This window comes from Salmo trutta, chromosome 25, assembly GCF_901001165.1.
Source record: "Salmo trutta chromosome 25, fSalTru1.1, whole genome shotgun sequence".
Classification (NCBI taxonomy): domain Eukaryota; kingdom Metazoa; phylum Chordata; class Actinopteri; order Salmoniformes; family Salmonidae; genus Salmo; species Salmo trutta.
Genome location: NC_042981.1, coordinates 30,015,205 through 30,040,725, shown reverse-complemented (window position 1 = coordinate 30,040,725; position 25,521 = coordinate 30,015,205). Strand labels below are relative to the sequence as shown.

General features: G+C 43.2%; 1 protein-coding gene and 1 long non-coding RNA gene across 6 annotated transcripts in view; one reads left to right on the top strand and one right to left on the bottom strand.

Moving 5' to 3' along the window:
• LOC115162369 (formin) overlaps window positions 1–18,040 on the bottom strand; it is a 106,078-nt gene extending 88,038 nt beyond the window's left edge. For 2 of the 4 annotated variants that reach the window (XR_003869527.1, XM_029713601.1), the window contains exon 1: window positions 1–1,014. This exon is cut by the window's left edge and continues 1,531 nt beyond it. Coding sequence is in view for 3 of the 4 variants with exons in the window: in XM_029713601.1 (XP_029569461.1) it covers window positions 1–404 (404 nt within the window). In the remaining variant the exon portion in view is untranslated. Of the gene's footprint in view, window positions 1,015–4,697; window positions 4,862–14,634; window positions 16,362–17,762; window positions 17,808–17,874 lie in introns of those variants that run through there. The other 2 variants (XM_029713602.1, XM_029713603.1) reach the window with 2 other exon arrangements.
• A 20-nt stretch (window positions 18,041–18,060) lies between these two features.
• Window positions 18,061–24,476, top strand: LOC115162370 (uncharacterized). 2 transcript variants are annotated; one of them, XR_003869529.1, is made up of 10 exons: window positions 18,061–18,257; window positions 19,669–19,924; window positions 21,992–22,347; window positions 22,533–22,636; window positions 22,744–22,847; window positions 22,957–23,019; window positions 23,204–23,309; window positions 23,417–23,597; window positions 23,695–23,980; window positions 24,116–24,476. It is a non-coding gene; the product is annotated as an uncharacterized LOC115162370 (long non-coding RNA). The 2 variants fall into 2 exon arrangements; XR_003869528.1 differs by having other exon boundaries at window positions 22,957–23,094.
• The last annotated feature ends 1,045 nt before the right edge of the window (window positions 24,477–25,521 follow it).

Here is a 25,521-nt window from a genome sequence, read left to right as displayed (position 1 = left end):
ACAGACACTTGGCCTGGGTTAGGAGGAGAGGTCACAGAGCTACTCTTCCTACTGGACTCATTCTCCCATGATTCCATCCTGTCCTCCGTATCAAGGAAGGTGGCCTCTCCATTATGAAGAACCTCACGCCTACCCCTCACATCTCCCCCCACTTGAAGTCTGTCTACACTGATAACATCCAGAGCACTTTTATCATGGACCCCTGTGAGATAGTTATCTTCATCAGACAGGGTCCTGAAAGCCGTCAGCACCGCAGTTTCTCCCGCCAGCCTCTGAGGCTCAGGCTTGTCGCCACGTGTAAACATAGCGGAGATCTTATTGCGGAACAAACTGGATTGCTGCTTCCCCTGACCGTTAGAGCTATTACTTACACTGTCCATTTTCACAGAACCCTTAACTGTCATGTAGCATGTACTTAGGCCAGTGAACTGCTAGCCAGCAGGTAGAGGCTACCCGAGCACAGTGTGTCCATTCAGGGTGTCACAAAAGGCTCATCTCTACACCGAGAGGAATCTCGACCTGCCAATTTGTGTTCCACTTCTACTGGTTCCAGTGAACAAAAGGCCTTTGTGAGGACAAATCCCCTAGCTCTTCTTAACCTCTCCAGGAGGGCTCCAGGTATAACCCCTGATCTCCTGTAATCCTGTATGGCAACATATAGATCACATATAGATCACTTTCTCCAATCACAAACAGCCTCGACTCCACTGTACGTTAAATGTCACTTCCAGTGATGTAAAGCCGAGTGAAATTCCAATGACTTTCCCAGTCAAGTCAAACTGTTCAGAGGCAGCAAGCATGTCCTGGAATAATCTCCCTGGGAATCCAGGAGGAACTCATTTTCAGTTTCTCAGGAAAACATTAGAACCCGTTTTAAAAGTGATTTCAGGGTGGTCAGGAAGGTTCCACTTCCCCTCTATGTGTAGGTAGAGAGACCTGATTCAGAGCAACTGTCTGAGTTGCCCTCCTGGCGTGGTTCTTTCCCCTCTTTCCCTGTGTCTGTATGTGTACAGGAGAGCTCTGTGTCCCTGAGAAAAGCCTCCAGGTTGGAAAAAAATGTGCCTCACTGGTCTACCCAGTCTGGCCCCGCCTCCCCCCTCCCTCCCCTGCCCTGCCTGGGAGGGATCTGTGGCGGCAAGCAGAACAGGTGTCCGATTAGTCCATCTTACTTCCGCAAAATGTCAGTCACAGGTAGCTGGAGCTCTCTGTCGCTTAGCACTATCCTTTCTGAGTGCATTGTAAACAGAGTGGGGCTGCTAGCTAGTTAGCTAGCTAATCTCCTGGTTGGTTAGGTGGACAGTGGAGGAGGTCCAGCCCAGTGTTACAGCTGACAGTGCTCTCTATACTATTAAGGCACAGAGCTTAAGCTGTGGTGATTAGTCAGTCTGGAACTGCTGCTGCTGCTGCCCAGCCCTGACCAGCACTCCAGCACTGCAATCTTGTGTCGTCAGTAGCTCCGCTAACGCCAAGGGGCTAACACTGCTACCGTTTGCTGAGAGGAAAATAGGTTTTGATTCCCTCATCTCAGAGTGTGAATGTCATTAGAATAGAATAAGGTTGTCTTCACACTAAATCATAAACTGAACACATACATATACACACATTTGTTTTCTAGTACAGTGAGTTTATAGTAAGTTTACACAGACAAGTAACATTGTACTCTGTCTGTAGTCTACAAAACCTGCTGCTTCAAATACGATGGGTTCAAAAATCTGTCAAGTACCATGCCCCCTTTATATGAACACAATGTGCACTTGACCGATTTTAGCACAAAACAGAGCACGTAGGCCTGAAAAGTACTTAGTGAAATTAGGGCTACTTGTTCATTGAGCTTTCAGACGGAACTCAAAGCCCTATTAAGGCCCTATTTGGCCTTAGCAGCCAAAGTCCACTCCTCAATGCATTCCTCCGGACACAGGAAGATTAAGAATGACTAATGGTTGTCAAGGTGATTTAGAGCCCCATACCAAACCAGACATGAGGTTTGTGTTCAAAGACAAAATGTTTGACATTAACAATACATATCTGTAATCATTAATAATCTATTAGATATTAAATAATCATATGTATAATGTATTAGAAAACACTATTGTATTTAAACATAGTGTCTCTAACTGTTTGTAAGTGTTATTCCCTGATCTTCTGAGGATTCAAATAAATCCACAGATTGTCAGTCAGAGGTTCTCTGTCAAGCATGGAGCGAGGCGCCCTGAGCCCTGGCCCATTATGTAATAGCATTGGCTTTTCATTTACTCAGTGTAAATATATCAGCTAACCGCATAGCCAGGTCTCAGCTGGACTTACGCTGTACTGTGGGCTGAGAGGAGCTGAGTCACAAAAAAATGACAGACAGCTAGAGGAGGGCCCTTTTACAAATCCCACACTGATCACAACTACACGTGACTTGAAAAACAAGTCCCCCCAATGGAGTCCATGACTACAATGACAGGTTAGGCCACACCACAGGTTGTCGGTATCTTTATGTTGAGACAGTCTACCACTAGAGGAAAAACACAACAGGGATTACTTTTGTTATGATATGATGGCTGCAACAGAGATCGAGAAGTGGCTGTTGATAACACTATGCTATGCTACTCTGTCTGACAACCACACAAAACAATGTACTGTTGCTTAACTTAGTCGAATAGCATGATGGAATCTTGACAGACTGGCACAGTAATTGTTTAGTTGTTACAATTTATATGACCTTCTCTTGACACTTTACCCAAAATAATAGATATGCTGGCAGGTGTTGGTAAATCAATCTACCGTAATGTCCGGACTATTAAGCGCACCTGAATATAAGCCGCACCCACTGAATTTAAAAAATATATATATTTTGAACATAAATAAGCCGCACATGTCTATAAGCCGCAGGTGCCTACCGGTACATTGAAACAAATGAACTTTACACAGGCTTTAACGAAACACGGCTTGTAACAAAAATAAATAGGCTTTAACGAAACACGGCTTGTAACAAAAATAAATAGGCTTTAACAAAACACGGCTTGTATTAAAAAATTAAAAATTAGCAGTAAGCTTTAGTTGTCTTTTTGCACTGAGTCAATTCCTCACGCTGCTGTTTCCAATGTCTTATCATCGACTCATTAAGACCAAGCTCCCGTGCAGCAGCTCTATTTCCTTTTCCAACAGCCAGATCAATCGCCTTCAACTTGAAAGCTGCATCATATGCATTTCTCCGTGTCTTTGCCATGATGAGGGTGACAAAATGACTACCGTAATCAGAATGATGGGAAGTTTGAGAGCGCTCGATTTAATCTAAAAAGTAAACAAAAAGTTGTTTGACCTTAACCCGTTCGGCAATTTCATTGGTCTAATGAAAGCTTCATGCCGCCAAAAAACTGAGCACGTCAAAGAATGTTTTTTTGGAGAAAAAAAAATTGAAAGCGGGAAAAATCCATATATTAGCCGCGTCATTGTTTAAGCCGCGAGGTTCAAAGCCTGGGAAAAAAGTTGCGGCTTATAGTCCGGAATTTACGGTAGTCTAATGTGATGACTAGATACTGGGTCACCATGTTAACAGTAGATGTACCATGCTAGGTAAAACATTGAAACTTGACAATACTACCCTGCCTGTGACAAACAGCTGGTGTTTGGGTAGATTAAATATGTAGACTTTGTTTGTGGGATCTCTCGCTCAGCTGTAGAGATGTTTGGCAAGCCCTGAAGAGTCCGTTTGTTTGGTTTCAGTACAGAGTGAAAACACCTTGAGACACACTGTACCAAAGTAGGTTTTATTATGTGTGTTAGCGTGTTTGGCAGACCCACACAAGTCAGGTGCCCTGGCCTGTAGCAAACACATAGTTGAGGTTCTTAGCTCTACTCACTTACTAAGAGGAAGGGAGCTAAATACTGTGCATGACACAATCAATCCACTCTAATATGGTTTACAGTGACTTGACAACTGGGCACTACACCCTTAGAAAAAATGTGCTATCTAGGGCTGCCCCCATAGGATAACTCATTAACGAACCCTTTTTGTTTCCAGGTAGAACCCTTTTGTGTACAGGTAGAACTATTTTGGGTTCCATGTACAACCCTTACCACAGAGGGTTCTACATGGAACCAAAAATGTTTTTTAACTGGAACCAAATAGGGTTCTTTAAAGGGTTCTCTTATGGGGACAGCTGAAGAACCATTTTAGAACCCTTTTTTTGAAGAGTGTAAAAATGGTGGAATGTGAAGGTGTTAGCAGAGTGGCTACAGTAAGTCCTGGGCTCTGGGAACCGCCACGGTACAGGGTACACGGTACAGGGTACACGGTACACGGTACAGGGTACACGGTACACGGTACACGGTACAGGGTACACGGTACAGGGTACACGGTACACAGCACCACATCCCAGATCTTGTAATGTTAATGCAACTGGAGGAATTCAGATGGTTAAGCACTTCAGTAGAGTGGAGTACACGCTGGCTTGGAGCCATGAGGGAACAGCAATGTTTTTGCTACACTGCTCTGAGAGCGGATACGTAATGATAACTACTGCTAATGTGTAGTAGCCTTCATAGAGTATCAAATAGGGCCCCAATTTGTTCCTGACCATGTGACCTGACCAGAGTTGTTCCTGACCATGTGACCTGACCAGGGAATACTCTTGGCCCTATTTGCAATTTGGCCAGTTTTTTCCTGGTCAGGTCACATGACTCTAAGTATGATGTATTGCTGCTCTCACCGTGCACTCCAGTCCAGGGTAGTAGGGGGTATCTCCGATGATGTCATCCTCTGGGGGTGTGATCCTGAGGATGTCCAGTTGGTCAGGACGGGAGGCGGGGTTCAGGGAGTTCTGGGTCTGGGAGATGGCATCATCACCGTCCAGCATCCAGATGTCGGCCTCCTCTACACACACAAACACACACACAGGCACACACACACACAATAATGAATTGTTATGAATTGTAACATGTAATAACAGGTGTATTAAGATAGACTGAAACACACCATCCGTTAGGGGGGATTTTACAAAGCAACAGAGCCATAATGTATCCTGAATGGATCAGGTGGGTGGAGGTAGAAAGCAGGCATCGACACCTTCTAAAAGACACCTTCTAAAAGCCACTCTGCTGCAGGTTACAGATGCCTATGTATATACTGTCCTTAGCTAGCCTCGCTTCAGCTTGAGGACCGCCAAACATGCACTGATCTGATAAACAAATACCACTATATCCAATATGGATTTATGCGTATGAGTTGATGCATTGGCCATCCTAGGGAATAGTACTACTCTCTCTAAAACAATTGGCTAAAGAAACCAGGCCGACAGCTTGTGTGTTTCTGTTCACTCACTGTAACACATGGATTCTGTGGTGGAGGGTGACGTTGCTATGGATTGGAGAGCAGAGGAGCCGATATCTAGCCCCCTCAGAGAGAGACTAAGCCTGACTGAATCTGACTGGAGCAGGCTATGTTCTATGGTGGAACAGAGCAGCTAGAACAGGGCTAATGTGAGTAGAGGTTAACCTTCCATAGGGAGAATGGATTCAGTTTGTCCACTTCCGTATAAGCTTTGTGATTCAGAGCTCAGAGACAACCTCATCCATAGTCCATCCCCCCTCCAGCCTATGAGCACAAATAATGTCAAGGGTCGGCTAGTTTAGTGTGCTCCCCCAGAAAATAAACATAACACAACAGTACATCTCGCTAAAAATACTCTCACATCCACATGGATGCGCACACGCGGTACTCTCAGACACAGTGAAAATATGCCTGCACTCTTCCCCTTGGGAGAAGCACTCATGCAAGATAAATAAAGAGTGGTAGAGGAGAAAGAGAAACAGCAAAGCAGCTCACACTGAACTTGATGCTCAGTGACCTCCATTTTGGGTTTTCTCATGCTGTAATACACCTCCCAGGAGGGTCACACTGCTATCACCTCAACCTGTTGTTTGGATAAATAATGAGATTGAACTGAGAGGCATCTCACCTCCTGTTGCATTAGATGCTCAAATATCACATCTCAGTGTAGTGTCATCACACCCTTGAGCTACTGTAGCCACACTATAACCTCCTAAATTGCAGCAGTAACCCAGTAAAATACCTCAAATACGGTTGAGTGTCCTCAACCCCAGTTTAGGTCGGAGACAAATGGTTTCAATGCAGTTGTAAGAACACACACAGACATGCATCTGTAGATTTGTATTCAGCCTCAGTATTTAAGGAATAAGCCATTACTAGACAGACAGCACTGCGGATCCACACGGCAGAGACTGAAAGGAAAAGTCTTTGGCAGGGAGCGATTGATTTGATAAATCACTTTTCATTAAGATAATGCAGCAGCACACTGCAGAGCACAACACCAGCCGGGTAATTCTGGGGCTGTTTGGGATGAGTCCAAATGCACAGTCAAGCCCACTCCAGGCCCAGCTGCAGCAAATGCTGTATTCTCCCCTGCACCAGCTGTATTCCAGTGTAATTATCAACTACAGCAAATCTACTCTAATTTCAGCTGTATTTGGCATCTTGTTAGCAGGGTGGTGGTGAGCATAATGAGAGTGTTACTATGACAACTCAAAGCAGACAAGACCAAGACGTGGATGTCGATTAAGGCAGCACCCTGCACCCCTCTGATTCAGAGGGGTTGGGTTAAATGCGGAAGACACATTTCAGTTGAAGGCATTCAGTTGTACAACTGACTAGGTATCCCCCTTTCCTTTAAGAATACTGACATTGTCAACCCAACACTACAGTCGATTACTGTGTATTCTCAATGCTCAAGAAACATGGAAACAATTTGCATAGAGTACAGAACAACAGCACTCTTGCATCTTTCCATCTCCGAAATATGAAACATTTACTGAGCTTTGAGACTAGTTTGTCCACATATACTCTAGCTGTGACGACACAGGCAGCAGTGTTAAAATGCATTTAGAGGGCCACGCTGCCACCATCTGGACAGGAATAGGTGGAGAGGTTTAGGGTCCCTGTAGACACACTGCAGTGCAGCTCTGGCTGTCTCTCTCTCTGGCTCTGAGCAGAAAGACCACACTAAATACAAAGATACATAAGGAATGTTGGATACGGCACCCTAAGAGGATCTTATGTCTTTTTCTGAAATGATACGTATGCCATCACATGTTATAGACTTTAATCTATTTACATTTTGTGTATTACAGATGAATAACACAATACACGTGGACTGACAAATAATACATTAACTCAATTCAAGCAAAGGCATTGAGAAAATATCAACATTGAGAAAATACTTTGGACTAGTTTAATGTACTGTAAACATTGTAGACATAGTACATTCACAAGTTCATCGTTAGGAATGAGACTTCAATCCAATATCATAATTGAAAGTTAAACTCGAAGAGAAAGTGATGACTAGAATATGATTTAGAAAGCACTCCGCTGCATTAGGTAATGAATCCACTTCATTAGCTTGTGCTACGAGATCACTTGACAGTTACTTCATTACACAAGCACGCACACACAGGCAGGCACACACACACACACACACAGCTCTTTATTAATGACGATATGAGCTCTGATAACAGAACCCGTGTTGCTCAGTTGGTAGAGCATGATGCTTGCAACCCCATGGTTGTGGGTTTGATTCCCATGGGGGACCAGTATGAAAATGTATGCACTCACTACTGTAAATCGCTCTAAAAATGATAACAACAGCCTTTAGACTGGACTGAACCTAAGAGAATATGATCACCTTGCAAAACTCACTAATACTGTTCTGCTATACTATACAGTGCTACTGTTCTGCTATGCTATACAGTACTACTGTTCTGCTATACTATACGGTGCTACTGTTCTGCTATACTATACAGTGCTACTGTTCTGCTATACTATACGGTGCTACTATTCTGCTATACTAGACAGTGCTACTGTTCTGCTATACTAGACAGTGCTACTGTTCTGCTATACTATACAGTGCTACTGTTCTGCTATGCTATACGGTGCTACTGTTCTGCTATACTAGACAGTGCTACTGTTCTGCTATACTAGACAGTGCTACTATTCTGCTATACTATACAGTGCTACTGTTCTGCTATACTATACAGTACTACTGTTCTGCTATACTAGACAGTGCTACTGTTCTGCTATACTATACGGTGCTACTATTCTGCTATACTAGACAGTGCTACTGTTCTGCTATACTAGACAGTGCTACTGTTCTGCTATACTATACAGTGCTACTGTTCTGCTATGCTATACGGTGCTACTGTTCTGCTATACTAGACACTGCTACTGTTCTGCTATACTAGACAGTGCTACTGTTCTGCTATACTAGACAGTGCTACTATTCTGCTATACTATACAGTGCTACTGTTCTGCTATACTATACAGTACTACTGTTCTGCTATACTATACAGTGCTACTGTTCTGCTATACTAGACAGTGCTACTGTTCTGCTATACTATACAGTACTACTGTTCTGCTATACTATACAGTGCTACTGTTCTGCTATACTAGACAGTGCTACTGTTCTGCTATACTATACAGTACTACTGTTCTGCTATACTATACAGTACTACTGTTCTGCTATACTATACAGTGCTACTGTTCTGCTATACTATACAGTGCTACTGTTCTGCTATACTATACGGTGCTACTATTCTGCTATGCTATACAGTGCTACTGTTCTGCTATACTATACAGTGCTACTGTTCTGCTATACTAGACAGTGCTACTATTCTGCTATACTATACGGTGCTACTATTCTGCTATGCTATACAGTGCTACTGTTCTGCTATACTAGACAGTGCTACTGTTCTGCTATACTACACAGTGCTACTGTTCTGCTATACTATACAGTGCTACTGTTCTGCTATACTAGACAGTGCTACTGTTCTGCTATACTAGACGGTGCTACTGTTCTGCTATACTAGACAGTGCTACTGTTCTGCTATACTAGACGGTGCTACTGTTCTGCTATACTAGACAGTGCTACTGTTCTGCTATACTAGACAGTGCTACTGTTCTGCTATACTATACGGTGCTACTGTTCTGCTATACTATACAGTACTACTGTTCTGCTATACTAGACAGTGCTACTGTTCTGCTATACTACACAGTGCTACTGTTCTGCTATACTAGACAGTGCTACTGTTCTGCTATACTAGACAGTGCTACTGTTCTGCTATACTAGACAGTGCTACTGTTCTGCTATACTAGACACTGCTATACTAGACTGTTCTGAAATACTACACAGTGCTACTGTTCTGCTATACTAGACAGTGCTACTGTTCTGCTATACTACACAGTGCTACTGTTCTGCTCTAGCTACCAAACTGGTAGCTACTGCCAAAGACTTATATAATGTAATTTATACGCACAGGTGTGTTTCCACACTTCATCCCCCTCGGTGGAGGCCAGGCAGGGAATACTGTGGACCTGCAGGTGTTGATTGACAGGGCTGTGATGTGACAGTGTATAAATCAGAGCGTGTGAACTGAGCAGCTGTCAGACAGAAAGCGAGAATGAAAGAGAGTGGGGAGCAAAAAAAACAGGGCCTGTGTTAGTTAGGTCACATGGTGCTGAGAGGTCATCTCATGGCTAATCTTAGCGTGTCAGGTGTGATAAAAGACTAATACTACAGAAAATATGCAAGTCACTGCTCAACACTCAAGGTGAGCAGGAATGACCCTCTTCTGAAGGCACTCCATCCAACAGGCTGAAGCCATGCATTAGAAACAGTGCAGTCTCTCTCAATCCCTCTCTCCCTCTTCGACACTCTCCTCTCTTTCACCCACTCACAGTGGTGCCCAGTGACCTACTTCTACTTTACTAAACAAAAATCTATAAACTCATTATTCTAATATAAAGACTGAGCCATGTGGTTTTACCCATGTGCTTGGTTAACTAGAAACTCCATCATCTCTGTGCTGGAAGCAGGCTTTGTAAATCTTCATTTCCTGTCTGTCCTGCATGGTTTAGGCCTGCTCCCCTTGCTCTCTGTCGGCCGTTGGTTGGTTGGCAGTCTGGGCCCTGGCATACAGTAGTGGAACATGGAGACTGGAGAGCTCTCTCTCGACATGAAGCACACCAACTAGAGGCTAAACAACCATTGTAATAACAGATGCCAGCAATCAAATAGGCCAAATGTCAGTTTGTGCACAGCTAAGATCCACCCCCTTCCCTCTGACACTAGAGAGAGGTAGATTCAACATAGTCCCTGAAGAGGAAAGATTGTGTGCATTGTGTGATCTTGGGGAAATAAAAAGTGAAGTCCATTTTGTGTTTTCTTGCCCTCTGTATGATGACTTGAGACATGTTCTGTTTGGCGTTCACCCTGAAGGGTTCTGGCTACAGAATGGACACAGGCTGGAGTTCTTTTTCCGAAAGGGAGTTTTTGACATTGAGCAATTTATTCTCAAAGCCTGAGGGAGAAGGAGAAGTGTATTGTTTGTGTAATGGGACTAGGTTAAAACTGTACTTTGTTATCATTGCCTAATTGTGCATTTAAATTGGTAAATGCATTTAATTTGATTAATGTTAAAAAAAACGACATCTTTTGTGCACACATACATGAACTTGATATTGTGTCTAATAAGCCTGGGCTGGGCACCAATTGGTGTACGACACAAAACAAATATAAATCAAATAGGTTTTCAACCTATAACATAAACCTAAAATGACATGAATATGACCACGATGCAGTGCATGTGCAGGTAAGATTGTTCTCAAGAGCTCCTACAGTGACTTATTAAGAAAAATCAGTTCCACAGTAGAAAGAGGCCTTTGTGCAGAACTATTCCTCTGGCTGTGACGCAGCTTAGACAGGCAGCGTGAGAGCAGAGCACAAACCCTCCTACCCACACACACTCGGCACAATCTATTTCATTATCTGAATAGAGCTGGCCCTTGTCCTCAGTGAGAAGGGTAATGTTGCATGCCCGGCATTTTGTGTTGGACGCTAGGAGAGGGAAGTAAAGACAGATGTCAACTGACTGACTGACTCCCGGGCTGGAGTGATCAGTTTCATATGACCTGGGGCTTGATTGGTTTATGTCATTAAGGTATTATTTACGGTCTTTCAGATTGAGTAAGGGATATTCACTGATACTCAGGCTCTATGTGTGTCAGTTGCTGTTGTCTCTGGCATTCCTGAAGGTAATTTAAAAATTGGATTTAGGATGGGGGCGAGATTTAATGTTTCTTGAACAAACCTCCCCTGCAATGAGAGGAGCTTAAAGAATGTAGATAATCAGAACAGAAATGTCAAATGTACATCGATTCTTAAATATTCCCGATTGAAAATCCATAAACAAACTTTAAGTGTAAAACATAGAGAGCATTTAGTAACAGAGTATTTAGAAACATAGGACAATAGGTTTCTACATTGAACTTTCATTTATACTCTCTCCCCAATGTACAGTTTCCTTCTTCGAATGAAACATTGATGAATGCACGTCACACAGACAACAGAGATGACAGAGATTGTATCTAAATGAGGATATTATTGGTCGGCCAAACTATGAAGGCTGCCTTCATTCTGACCCAGATAGTAGCTCTTCCAGCCTCTCTGTTGTCAATTTGTCATTGTTAACATTTCAAGTGTAAAGAATTATTGAACATGGACAAAGGATGGTTCGGAACACACTGAGGTCCTGCCAAATGAAAAATGAGACTGTTCTCACATCTCTATCAAAGGGGAGGTTTAGAAGGAACACTTTGCAACATGGTTCATGCAATGCAACACTAGCCAGTCTTCATGTTCTATGCCTGTAGATGAAACTGTATCCTGTTCACTTAGTCCTTAAAGGCCAAGAAGAGTTATTTACAGAACTCATATCGATTAATCATGAGCCTCAACAGCACACAGACAGGCTAACATTCTACTACTTTGAATTCTTATCAACATCATATTTCTCGTATTGTTTTAAAGGAAGAAGCCAATTTTGACCTTTAAAGGTACAATATGCAGAAATCCCTCCACCCTTTTCTGGATGAAAAAGGTCAAAAAATAGTTCGCCTAATTTCAGTTTATGTGACAAAACAAGCAATCATTTTGTGGAGAATCTTTGTACAATCGAAAACTCTGTGGAATAACTTTTCCATAACCAAAAATATTGTATTTTCAGTTGTTTGAAGCTGCTGTGCAACACAGAAAATAAGATGCAAAAACCAAACTTTAGAACGAGAAGCATAAAAATAGTGCACATGGAACAGGTCTACCGCTTCTTAGACTTGCTTTAAATGAGAATGACAGATCTATAACACATATTTCTATATGAATTTGGTCGGGTTGCCTAAAAAGTGACATATTGCAGCTTTAAGCAAAAAGAAGATTTCTGTCTGTTTGAATCTAGTCTCTGTAGTCTTGCATTCTGGGAAGCCTGGCGATCGAGGTTCACAAGATTAATAAAAAATGGATGAGGTGTAGACTTAAGCCGGCTCAGAGGGAAATTGTGTGTGTGTGTGTGTGTGTGTGTGTGTGTGTGTGTGTGTGTGTGTGTGTGTGTGTGTGTGTGAGAATGGGGGGACATTACCGCGATGAGAATTGATTCAGATTATTCCCACATGAGTAACACTATCTATCCGCCTGCATACACCAGCCTCCGTCCAGCCATGACTATACTAGGCTGAACATTGGTCCTCTAGTCTGTGTCTCTTACCACAACTAGTTTTCTTGCGTTGTAGTGGAATCCTGACAGGAGTAACACTGCTTACTGGTCCAGAATCCATGACCAAGAAAGGCTTCTTAACCATTCTTCACAGTCTATAAACAAATTAAGTGGACAGTAAAAAAGCTAACTGCGGGCAATTGCTGTTGAAAAGAGAGAGAGTACGAGCAACATTGGTGAGGTCATCAATGTAGTTACAATGTAGTTACAGGTTAATGTAATAATAATGTAACTGCTCTAATTGAAGCACTAGGCAAAAACTTGTTCCATGACCTCTGTATTTTCCCTTACCAATTTGGACTGATGGAATGCAGGCAAACACTAAGCCAGGGTCACGCTACAGCACTCTTACACTGATCAAAGGATTGGAGGTCAAATGACACTACCAGACATCCTGGTTATACACTGAGTGTACAAAACATTAGGAACACCTTCCTAATATTGAGTTGCACCCCCTTTTGCCCTCAGAACAGCCTCAATTCATCGGGCATGGACTCTACAAGGTGTTGAAAGTGTTCCACAGGGATGCTGGCCCATGTTGACTCCAATGCTTCCCACAGTTGTGTCAAGTTGTCTGGATGTCCTTTGGGTGGTGGACCATTCTTGACACACACGGGAAACAGTTAAGAGTGAAAAACCCAGCAGCGTTGCAGTTTTTGACACACTCAAACCGGTGCACCTGGCACCTACTACCATACCCCGTTCAAAGGCACTTAAATATTTTGTCTTGTAAATTCAACCTCTGAATGGCACACATACACAATCCATGTCTCAATTCTCTCAAGGCTTAAAAACCCTTATATAACCTGTCTCCTCCCCTTCATCTACGCTGATTGAAGTGGATTTAACAGGTGACATCAATAAGGATTATAGCTTTCACCTGGATTCACCTGGTCAGTCTATGTCATGGAAAGAGCAGATGTTCCTAATGTTTTGTACACTCAGTGTACAATGTAAGAGCAGGCAACTCTTTGCTGTAGTGACATATGGGATGCAATGGCTAACAGTCAATGTCACATTATTTAACGACTCAAGGCTTGTCAATGTAACCATGAGATACCGTTTATTAGGGCAAGATTAAGAGACTGTCAGGCAATTCTGAAGTTCTGCTGCACTTCTGCTTCTTAAGCCACATCCCAAATCCTAATTATTTTTTCTGCAACCCATGCACCTGTTGAGGGTGAGTCTTTGTCAGCTGGCAGCCTGTGAACTCAGTAGGGAGTGGTTTAGGAGGAGGTGCAGAGCACTAAGAGAACAAATTGGAAATGCTTCAGTTAACATTGTTTTCATGACAGCGGTAGTGGATTTGAACTGCATGTCAACCCAGAGCCTTTGATCTGGAACCCCGTCCGACCACTCCTGCCCCCCGGAGATGAAATGGTTAAGAGAGGCTCATCAGCATGGGATAGAAATCAAATCAGTCTCAGGCTCTGTTCTCTCTCTCTCTCACTCGCTCTCTCTCTCTCTCTCTCTCTCTCTGTCTGTTGGGCAGCTTTTCATACTGAGTCACATGCCAAGGACAAAGCAAGCACATCAGGCCAGTCACAACCAAAACAGGATGATCAGAAACTATTTAGACAGATTGTCAAGTGATGACTGTGACAGCTAGCACTGGGACACTGTTTACTCTGTCTGTCTCCTAGAGGAGGGAAATAAAGAGAACAAATAGCTTTAGTCAGTGCGAAAACTCCCACAGTGTTTAGTAGAAACAGTTATTTTGCTGTTTGACAGCAATAACAGACCATTTCCAAAACATCCCCAGGCTGTATGGGCTGGGTGAAAAACTGCAGATATAGTGATCAGGTGCTGTATTCTACACATCATTCTATAATCTCTCTTACAGCTAAGTAAACATAACAGCCGTTCCATTCCAGTGTTGTATTGAAGCCAGATCAAGGACAAACTCTGAGAGACACGTCGCACGGAGGAGTGAAGCATTGATGTCAACGTTAGTGTCAAGACGGGGGGACATTACAGGAAAGAATGTGAGCGGTGGGAGGATTGTTGTGATGTTTAATAACACTAACTCACCTGTTGCCGTGGAGAGGCTGGTGGAATTCCATTTGGAAGTCGCTGGTAGTCTGCTGAGGTTCAGGTCCAGCCGTGTGATGGTCCGCTTGTTGCCATTCTTATCTATGACCTCCGTGGTGACTTTGGGCGCCTCTTTGGATCCAGTCCGGGGGCTGTCACTGTCCGTCCCCTGGCCAACGTCCTCGTCAGAAAGGAGCAGGATGCGGTGGTTGAGCTGGGGGCTGGGGAGCTTGGTCAATAGAGGGGATAGCACTGGGGACATGCTCTGCAGACTGTTGGTGGCAGGGTATGAGGTGTTGAACACCCCACACAGAGAGGGTGAACAGGGACTCTTACTGTGGGATTTGGTAGAGGAGTCCTCAGTAGGGTGTGAGAGAGGCAGCCTTAGCCCCTCTGCAGGTTTGGTCACTACCGTATCCCTAATGTCCCCGTTTAGACTCCTCCATTCCCCAAACTCCTGCTGACAGCTGCTGGTCCACGGCTGAGGTACAGCTGATTCAGCCTCTGGATAGAACTCTTTGGACCTGTTTGGGCTCATATGGCTAGCACGTTGAACTGTGTCCTCAACCTCCTGCACCTTGGCCACCACCCTAACCCCTGTGTCCCTCCTGTTGATCTCATCATAGAGCTGGTGGGCTGACTTGTCTTCAGACCGCACGGGACGAATGTTGTTCCCACTCAGCATATACTCCCGTTCGATATGATCCTGAACGTTTTCCAATAAACTACAGGACGACGCTTCGTAGCCCAAGCAGAGTTCACTGTCATACTCAGACATGTCAGTGTAGTCCAGGTTTGGCTCAGAGGCTCGAGAGTCATCCTCCATGAAGTCCCAGCCCTCCCTGGCAATATGGAAGTGCTCCTCCACAGGGAGGATGGGGTTGCTGGCCACACTGACATAGGAGCCTGACATTGGCGTGTCCGGAGCTCGGAGAGATGCTAGGGTCCCAGGAACTCTCTGCTCCTCCACCACTGGGACAAGGTTGGATTGATTCCGGGTCTGAGCTGAGGACTGGACAAATAAAGACTCAACTGCAGTGCTCCCTAGCCCTACTTTCTTCTTCATCTTGCTATGCAGGAACTCTTCTGCACTGTCTAACTTCTTCACACCCAGCTTCTTCAGCTTTCTGCCCCGTGAGGAGGCTCTCTTGTGCTCCGGGGACATGGAAAGAGCATGTTGAGCATTACTGCTGAGGACCTGTCCTGAGAAGCTCCCACAACCCTCCCTGTGACCCTGGAGCTTCCCATCCTGATTACCCATCCTGACTTTTTTGGCGCAGTCTCCGCACAGAGATAAGAGATCAGTCAGCAACTGGTGGTGCTCTGTGGCCAGCCAGCAGAGCTCAGCAACAGCTTCCTTTGTTGCCTGGTAGGAGTTGAGGAGTTCGGCTGCGGACTCATAAGACTGGCCTCTTTGTTTGGCTGCCGTGGGATCCACCTCTCCCTGGTCTTGGTCATTACTGGGATGGGCCCACAGAGGGGCGTGGCTCTTGGATGTAAACCCTGGGGCCCTCCCCTTGGGGAGATAGAGGCTGATACTGCACAGCTCGCGGATGGGCTCGTAGAGATGCAGGACAGTATGCCTGTCCTCCATTATGGGCGCCATGCTAATTGCTTAAGCACTTTAATTAAATGGACTGCTGTCCCCTGACGCTGGTGTGTTTGGAGTTGGACTGCAGAGGAAGAGTCTGAGGAGCTCAGTGTTTATCACCTGGCTGATCGAACTCCTGTCAAAGACAAATAGGCTTTCATTGAAACAAACAGTCATAAATATGTCTGAGTAAATGTAAAGCATGTTAATAACTATGCAGTAACAGCTGTCAATCAATTTTAAGTCATGATACAAAATGAATGCGTCTTGTTAGACATTTCAAATTGAAAGTTGAACTACCACCAACACAATAGTCTAATATTACCATCAATGGTCCCTCAAGACAAAGGGCAGAAAGAAGCATGTTTTAAAAGTCCTACAGGGCAGTGTTCACAGAGTAAACATTGCTTTGTTATGAGGGAATACAACATAAAGGTAGAACAAAAGGACAAAAAGAAAGAACAAAATCTTTAAGGCTTTGCTTTTCCATTGAAAATAACAGGTGCACCCTTGGAAATGCTTAGCACAACAGAAGTCTGTGCTTCTGACAAATAAGGAACACAAGCCAGACCATTTTAAACAAAACATCTTTAGCATTACATCAAGTAATACATCTTACTTTCATTATTTAATGCACTCCACTGCCGCAGTCCTGAATGTAACCTTGAATAGGGATGTACTTCATTTACATTTAGGCTAAGCATTTGCACAGATGAGGTGTTTGTGAGATAAATCTCCATATCATATATATATATATATAGTATACTCTACATATGACCCTACAGCAAACTCATGGATTATTGTCTTTAGCTGGTGTAACACAGATCATTCTGATATCCACCGTACTGTACATTAGACCAGATCATAGCATGGGGCCATGCATTATATAAGCTGCTGGTCAAATAAGTGGGCTCATTCACGAGTACAAAGCAGTCAGGATCTAGTAAATTAACATCGTAGAAATTCGTCTCTGGTGGACAGCAGATCTATTCATTATGTATTGTTTACCAATGCAATCCTAGTCTCGCGGGGCCATCCTTCAAATCTAATGTAATCATAATCTACCAACAAAAATGCCACAAAAATATTTGACTGATACCTAGAAAGACAGACAACATTTCTCATCACTGCACTAGTCAATTGTTGAAGTCTTCACCCACATCATCATCATCATCATCATAATCAAAACAAACTATATTGTTTATTGAAGCACTGACAACCCTACTAAAAGTCATTCCATCAACATTTCACAAGCTGCGTCAAGGATGTCCCACAAGATGAAGATAGGAGTCATAGGCATATGCAATATGTTAGTACCACATGATTATATAAAAGATTGATCATTTCCCCTCTAAATAAATGTATCTGTACTGTACATCACGGAGCAGAACTGCGTACATCACTGCCTCCGTAGGATTTCACCTTGCAGCAGCAAGCCATTTAATACATGCGTCTCTATCGTGTTTCACAAACTATACACAATATTTATCTTCAAAATAAACTATTCCATTCTGCGTTACGTTATTAGATTCCATACCCGAGGTAAAACTGTATGGCAATAAGTTGAGCGTCTCCTCTAAATGTTCTCTAATAGGAAGGATTCCAGTGTCCTAATTCAATAGTCAAAAGCATGGAGATATCCAACGCACCTGCCGCAGATTTATGCTTTGGCAAATAAACTGCGATTTCCCAATTTTAGCTCCATGACAAATATTTTCTCCACATCTTCTCTTCTCACTGGAGCCAGCGACCACTGCAGCCGGCGGATAGCAGCGTTTATCCTTCTTGACAGACACGCGTTTGGGCCAATTGGAGAGCTCAGCGTTTCTTTTGACGCTCTCTTACTTTTGCACCCTAGCACCCTGAAACAGAGCTGCAGCAGTTCTCAGGTAGCCTGACGTCTTACACTGAATTATTCCAATAGTGTGCAACTGCAGCCTGCAAATCGGGCGTTCCTGCATGTGGGCATTCCTGCATGGCCCTCCGCGAGAATCCCATTGCTTCCTTCATGAAGGGCGTTGATTCATTTTGGGTAACGATTAATTGTCATGCAAATGGTTATGGTTATTGTCATAATTGTTATTTTAGTTGAAAAATGTTTTCAGCTTGTAATGCATCTTTGAATATTAGCTATAACATAACTAATGAAGACAAAACAGCTTTGGTAACACCCCTGTCTCAAAAATGAATGGTTTTGACCGCTTTAACTTATGGAAACTGAGCTTCTCTTCTGACCATACCTCTCTGCTGATAAAATGATTACCAACTTTACCCACTTCCTCTAACAATTAAAAACTGCTATTGGGTAAACTAGATCTACTTGAATATAAAGTTGAATCCCTCCTCCTAAAATTAATGCATTTAGCCAATTACGTTTGGTTTTAGTTCACTGTTATTGTCCATACTTGCGATAATTGCGCAAGCCCTAACAGCATTACAATCTGGTTAGTTTGGGTCCTGGATGCTTATTGGCTGAATAAGTGTTTCATGTTATATTTATGTTGGTAACCAGTTTATAATAGCAATAAGGTGCCTCTGGGGGTTGTGGTACACGACCAATATACCACACCCCCTCAGGCCTTGTTGCTTAACTATATACCTTGTGTATTATGGTAGGCCTACCTCTAAATTAGACTATACTTCAATGTGTGTAAGATAGTGAACCTTACTGTCTGGTCAGGGCAGTGCAGTGCAAAGCATCAGGAGTCAGGCAGGATTCAGGTGCAAATGGTGTGATTCATTTACAGGTGCAGAAGGTGAATAAAAAGTAGATCCAAAATAATTGCAATTAGCCTGGGGACGAGTTCATAGCCTTACAAAATATAATAAATAAGAAACAATAATCTAAATGGCCAATATTCAGAAGCTACAACTGGTGAACACATAATACTGTAAAGTATACGATAGGAGTCAGGAAGCAGGTGCAGAAGGTGAGTTTAATAATGAGACTAAGCCAATAAACAAAACAGGAAAGGAAAGGGAATGGGGGATACCTAGTCAGTTGTACAACTGAATGCCTTCAACTGAAATGTGTCTCCCGCATTTTACCCAACCTCTGAATCAGAGACGTGCAGGGGGTCGCCTTAATCGACATCCACGTCTTCGGCGCCCGGGGAACAGTGGGTTAACTGCCTTGCTCAGGAGCAGAATGACAGATTTTTACATTATCAGCTCAGGGATTCGATCCAGCAACCTTTCGGTTACTGGCCCAACGCTCTAACCAGGAGAACAAAACCATTACTGTCTGAAGACTCAGGCTACTGAGTGCCAAATAAATGGGAAGTAATCAAGGTAATAATGAAGTCCAGGTGTGCATAATGATGGGGAGCAGCTGTGCGTAATGTGGGTTGCCAGGAACATTGGTTAGTAGACCGGCTATGTCGAGCCCCGGAGAAATGGAACAGGAGTAGGCATGACAGTACCCCCCCCCCCCCCAACCACAGGACGACACCGGCCAGGATAGATGGAAATCTTTGTCGGGGTGCAGGATAGCGGCCGCCAGAAATCAACAGTGCTCCTCTGGGTGGTACCTCTCTTAGTCCACCAGGCATTGAAGCCAGCCCCCACGACGTCGGGAGTCCAGTAGGAACCTGACGGCATAGGCAGGGGACCCATCGATGTCCAGGGGAGGTGGAGGGAGGACGGCATCAGCAAGGGGACCAGGAACCACCGGCCTGAGGAGGGAAACATGACAAAAGGGTGAGATCCAGTAGTTGGTAGGGAGTTGTAAACAGTAAGTTACCTCATTAACTCTCCAGAGGACCTTGAAGGGCCAATCATGCCAAATAGTGTCCCCCTGCAGTTAACTTCTATTAGAGACTGGACAGATTTAGCAATGTATTGTAAATAAGAATTTGTTCTTAACTGACTTGCCTAGTTAAATAAAGCTTACATTTAAAAATGTAAATGTACAACCATTTTACATCTAGCTACTTGGTCATCTACAGTTGAAGTCGGAAGTTTACATACACTTAAGTTGGAGTCATGAAAACTGTTTTTTCAACCACTCCGCAAATTTCTTGTTAATAAACTATAGTTTTGGCAAGTCGGTTAGGACATCTACTTTGTGCATGACACAAGTAATTTTTCCAACAATTGTTTACAGACCGATTATTTAACTTATTCATTGTATCACAATTCCAGTGTGTCAGAAGTTTACATAAACTAAGTTGACTGTGCCTTTAAACAGCTGGAAAATTCCAGAAAATTATGTAATGCCTTTAGAAGCTTCTGATAGGCTAATTGACATAATTTGAGTCAATTGGAGGTGTACCTCAGTCCCTCTTTGATATCATGGGAAAATCAATAGAAATCAGCCAAGAACTCAGAAAAACATTTGTAGACCTCCACAAGTCTGGTTCATCCTTGGGAGAAATTTCCAAATGTCTGAAGGTACCACGTTCACTTGTACAAACAATAGTACGCAAGTATAAACATCATGGGACCACGCAGCCATCATACCGCTCAGGAAGGAGACACGTTCTGTCTCCTAGAGATGAACATACTTTGGTGTGAAAAGTGCAAATCAATCCCAGAACAACAGCAAAGGACCTTGTGAAGATGCTGCAGGAAACAGGTACAAACGTATCTATATCCACAGTAAAACGAGTCCTATATCGACATAACCTGAAAGGCCGCTCAGCAAGGAAGAAGCCACTGCTCCAAAACCGCCATAAAAATGCCAGACTACGGTTTGCAACTGCACATGGGGACTTTTTGGAGAAATGTCCTCTGGTCTGATGAAACAAAAATAGAACTGTTTGGCCATAATGACTATCGGTATGTTTGGAGGATAAAAGGGGACGCTTGCAAGCCGAAGAACACCATCCCACGTGAAGCACGTGGGTGGCAGCATCATGTTGTGGGGGTGCTTTGCTGCAGGAGGGACTGGTGCACTTCACAAAATATATGGCATCATGAGGAAATAAAATTATGTGGATATATTGAAGCGACATCAGTCAGGAAGTTAAAGTTTGTTTGCAAATGGGTCTTCCAAATGAACAATGACCCCAAGCATACTGCCAAAGTTGTGGCAAAATGGCTTAAGGACAACGAAGTCAAGGTATTGGAGTGGCCATCACAAAGCCTTGACCTCAAGCCTATAGAAAATTTGTGAGCAGAACTGAAGAGCGTGTGCGAGCAAGGAGGCCTACAAACCTGACTCAGTTACACCAGCTCTGTCAGGAGGAATGGGCCAAAATTCACCCAACTTATTGTGGGAAGCTTGTGGAAGGCTACCCGAAACGTTTGACCCAAGTTTAACATTTTAAAGGCAATGCTACCAGTGTATGTAAACTTCTGACCCACTGGGAATGTGATGAAAGAAATAAAAGCTGAAATAAATCATTCTCTCTACTATTATTCTGACATTTCACATTCTTAAAATAAATTGGTGATCCTACCTGACCTAAGACTGGGAATTTTTACTAGGATTAAATGTCAGGAATTGTGAAATACTGAGTTTAAATGTATTTGGCTAAGGTGTATGTAAACTTCCGACTTCAACTGTACATGTCGCTAGCTATACGTATATTATAGTTATATGTCTGTCATATTGAGGTATCTAGCTATAAGTTAAACCTGATCAATCAAATAGATAGGTGTAAGCAATTATGGTAATTCCAAATGCCCTTACCTAGGTGTATGTAGGCGTGAAAGTGAGAGAGGTCGGAAGAGTGGAAGACAGAGAGAGTTACAGAGAAAGACAGCAGTGCAAATGTACTTAGACTTGAGTATTTCAGCAACTCCTCTCTTCCAACTTGTTAGGCAATTACATGTACCTACGGTGGAAGGATGGTCAGCCACGCAGGAGGGTGCTTTTTACTAAGGAGGAGGAGGCGGCCGTGCTGACCGAGATGCATGCTGGCCATTCCGGGGAGAAGCGCATGACAAGCAAAATCAACCTACGCTTCTTCTGACGGGGAATTGAAATAACCTTTTATAAATCACATTCTATTATATCTGAAATCATTATTATTTCAATGAATGTCATATCAGAGAGCTCACTGTTTCAATTTGTCACTTTTTGCTTAAAGGTAAGTACCCTGTCTAGCCTGCCAGAAGTTTGAGAGGGCGAAGACTGTGGCACCGGAGTTGAAGCCCATCAAAGTTGTTTCACCATGGTAAGTGTCCCAATTCAAATTTTGCCCTGATAAGTTGTCTTGTAATGGTTGCTTAATTTGACTATAGTAGAGTTTATAGAAAGTGTGTGCGTGTGTCAGTATCCTTACAAATATGAAAATCTGCATACTGTATAACACAGATACGGGTAAGAATAAAGTAATCTCTCTTACACTTTAAATATTAGGGGTGGACTACATCAAACCCTTCACGAAATCCAGGAATGGCAAAAGCTGGTGTCTGACGGCGATCAATCACTTTACCAAGTGGGTGGAGGCAATACTCATTAAGGTCAGTAAAGGAAGAGAATGTGCTTAACTCTAAATTCCCTTCTGTAACCCATTAAAAAGGGTGCTTGGAACCAAAAATGTGTTTTGTTTTGTATGTTACCCATCAAGGACGAGACTGGTGAGGCCACATCAAGGCGATGGAGGAGATCTTCAACACCCACGGTTCTCCTGAGGCCATCTTGAGTGAACGAGGTGATGAATGCTGGAACAAGGTACGGATGTTAAAGCTTATATTCTGTCACCACTGGTTTGTTTTGTTTTATTACATTTTTGGGTTTTCCATGGTACATAATCAGAAATATTACTATATCTTCATCTTAGATATCACTTTCCTACCCCCTCCTCCATGTTTGGTGAATTGAACGGTGGGAGAACAACCTGAAGGTAATTCTCTTTGCACACAACAGCAGCATCCAGGCCTCCACCGAGTATGGACGGGAGCCGCAGCTGTTGACTGAGGTAAACAATGTAATTGTATATACAATTATTGCTTATACTGTAGTCTTTCAAATTTGTGATTGACTTAGTGTTGTTTGTCTATTGCTATTTTTATATAACGTACTTTCAGATCACTGAAACCCCACCTGATATGGTGGAAGTTGTGGAACCAGATCAGAACGCCTTTGAGGACCACCTTCAAGCACGGACTGAGAAGGATGAAGGTTTTTGACCAGGTAAAAATGATTGTCCCCTGTTAATTTATTTTCTGGCCCTCCAAGAGATTTGTAAGATGTATTTGTAATATGAAATATAATTGCACTTTTTCCTGTTATCAATCAAGGTGAGACTGAGCATCGACAAGGAGCAGGAGAAACAGAAGGAGAGCTATCGGAGCAGAATCAAGAAGGGGACCAAGTGCTACGACATCCGGACGAATTACTTGGTTTGGAAGAAGGACAAAAAGTGAGACCTGGGAAACCTCGCTGTTCTTTCGCTCCCAGCTGGGGTCACCATCTGTTGAGGTGAATATAGAACATCAGATAACTATTTGCATTTGCACACAAAATAACCTGAAGCTAGTTTTAGTTTCCCCTAACACTAACATTTTTGTCTTCCTAGGGTTACCTCGGTGGAAGCCAGCAATCTTCTCCAGTTGGACGGTCAACCACTGGAAGCACTGATGCCCTACACGTCGGTGAAGCCCAATAGACAATGTATATTAAGCTTTGGTTGACATTTGAGAAAGCAAGAAATGGTAGTTATGCTGAGCTTATAAAAATGTACCTCTTCAATTTACCTCTCCAATTGACTGGCCGAGCCCCCCAGGAGGTATGCCATCCACCAGAGCCAGTGAGTTTGGATTAGACTGATTGTGCGCTCTGAGTCGGAGGGGGACCATCTTGAGGTAGGCTATACCTTCCAAAACTTTTGAAAAGTACATAATCACCCATTTATAACACTGCACTAATCTATCAATTTCTCCCAGTACAGTGTAACCTGTGTGTTTGCTTGTTTAAGTCCATCTCCTCCTTTTAACTAGGACCTAGGGGTTCTGCAACAACACCCAGACGTGGAGCCACCTGATGTCCATTACATCATCTGCAGCTACTGTTGTCATTATCTGCTAAGAAAGTTCTTGCTATCATACTGGGCACATGTGAGATACACAGATCAACTCAAAACAATACCACTGACAACACTCAGAACAAAGAGAGGTTCTGCCTGGACTTTGCAGTCTCCCTCTTCAAGTCTTCTGAGACCGGTCTGTTGAGAACAAGTGATACAGAACCTCCCACACAGTAACCACCCTCTATATTCCACACACCAGAATTCAGTGTTTTAATCCGATTGCCATGTGAGTGTACAAAAAAAAAAGAAAATAAATTAATGACTCAACGGCACCAACACATTTTTTTTTTGTTTTAACAGTTTTACAAGGTGTAAGGTATCCTTTGATGGCATTTATTAATTGTATCCTAGGACCTACCATGGATACCTAAATATTCAGCCACAAGGTTGTACTAATGAGCTATGTGAGAGAGAAAAAAGTATCAGAGAACTAGTGAAATTTCAGTGTAGATAAGAGAAAGGCAGGTTCAAATGAAAACATGACAGCCAGACAATGTCTTCACACAGTGTATGAAGCAAACAGATTTGCATATGGATGGAGACTTTGATTTGAAAGGTAATTAACTAAATATGTCATGCAGATTACACATTTTACTTTGCCATTTCCAAAACGTAGCAACGTGTAAGACATGGATTTTGTTGTAATGTTAACAAGGTACCCAAATGTAGTTAGAAGTAATGTTTATTAGCTAAAACAACTTTTTTTTTAAACAGAAAAATTGTCACGGGAATCAGCCTTGTTTGCATAGCGATGATGAAAATAACATTTAGGCTGTAATGATTACCACATTTCAAATCATTAGGTGTCACCGTTGATATAGCAATGGACACTAATAGTTTATCGAATCCTATTGTGACGCAGAGGGGGACACTTTTTAGCATGACAGGCCCCAAAAACTGGGGGCTCAGCTTCCAGCAGGTGGAGCGGGAGGTTCCTGGTGGAGAGCCAGACACGATCACCAGGATGTAACATGGGAGCCTCACTGCGGTGGCGGTCTGCCTTATTGCGGACAGCGCGCTTGAGCCTCACGTGGGCGGCGTTCCACACCTGTCGGAACCACTCGTCCACTGCAGGGGCCTCGGAGGAAAACAGAAAAGACAAAGGAAAACAGAATGCAAAAAACAAAAGGACAACAAAATCATAACAGCAAGGTCAACTGAATATAAACACCTGCACGGCATAAGCCTCAGGCAAAACTGCCTTTAGCTGGAACATTGCCCCTCAGTGTTATTCAAACTTAGTTTTGTTACGTTTTATTTTTATTGTCTTCGAGCGTCATTCTCCCTCTGCCAAGCAACTCCACTCCCACATCCAAC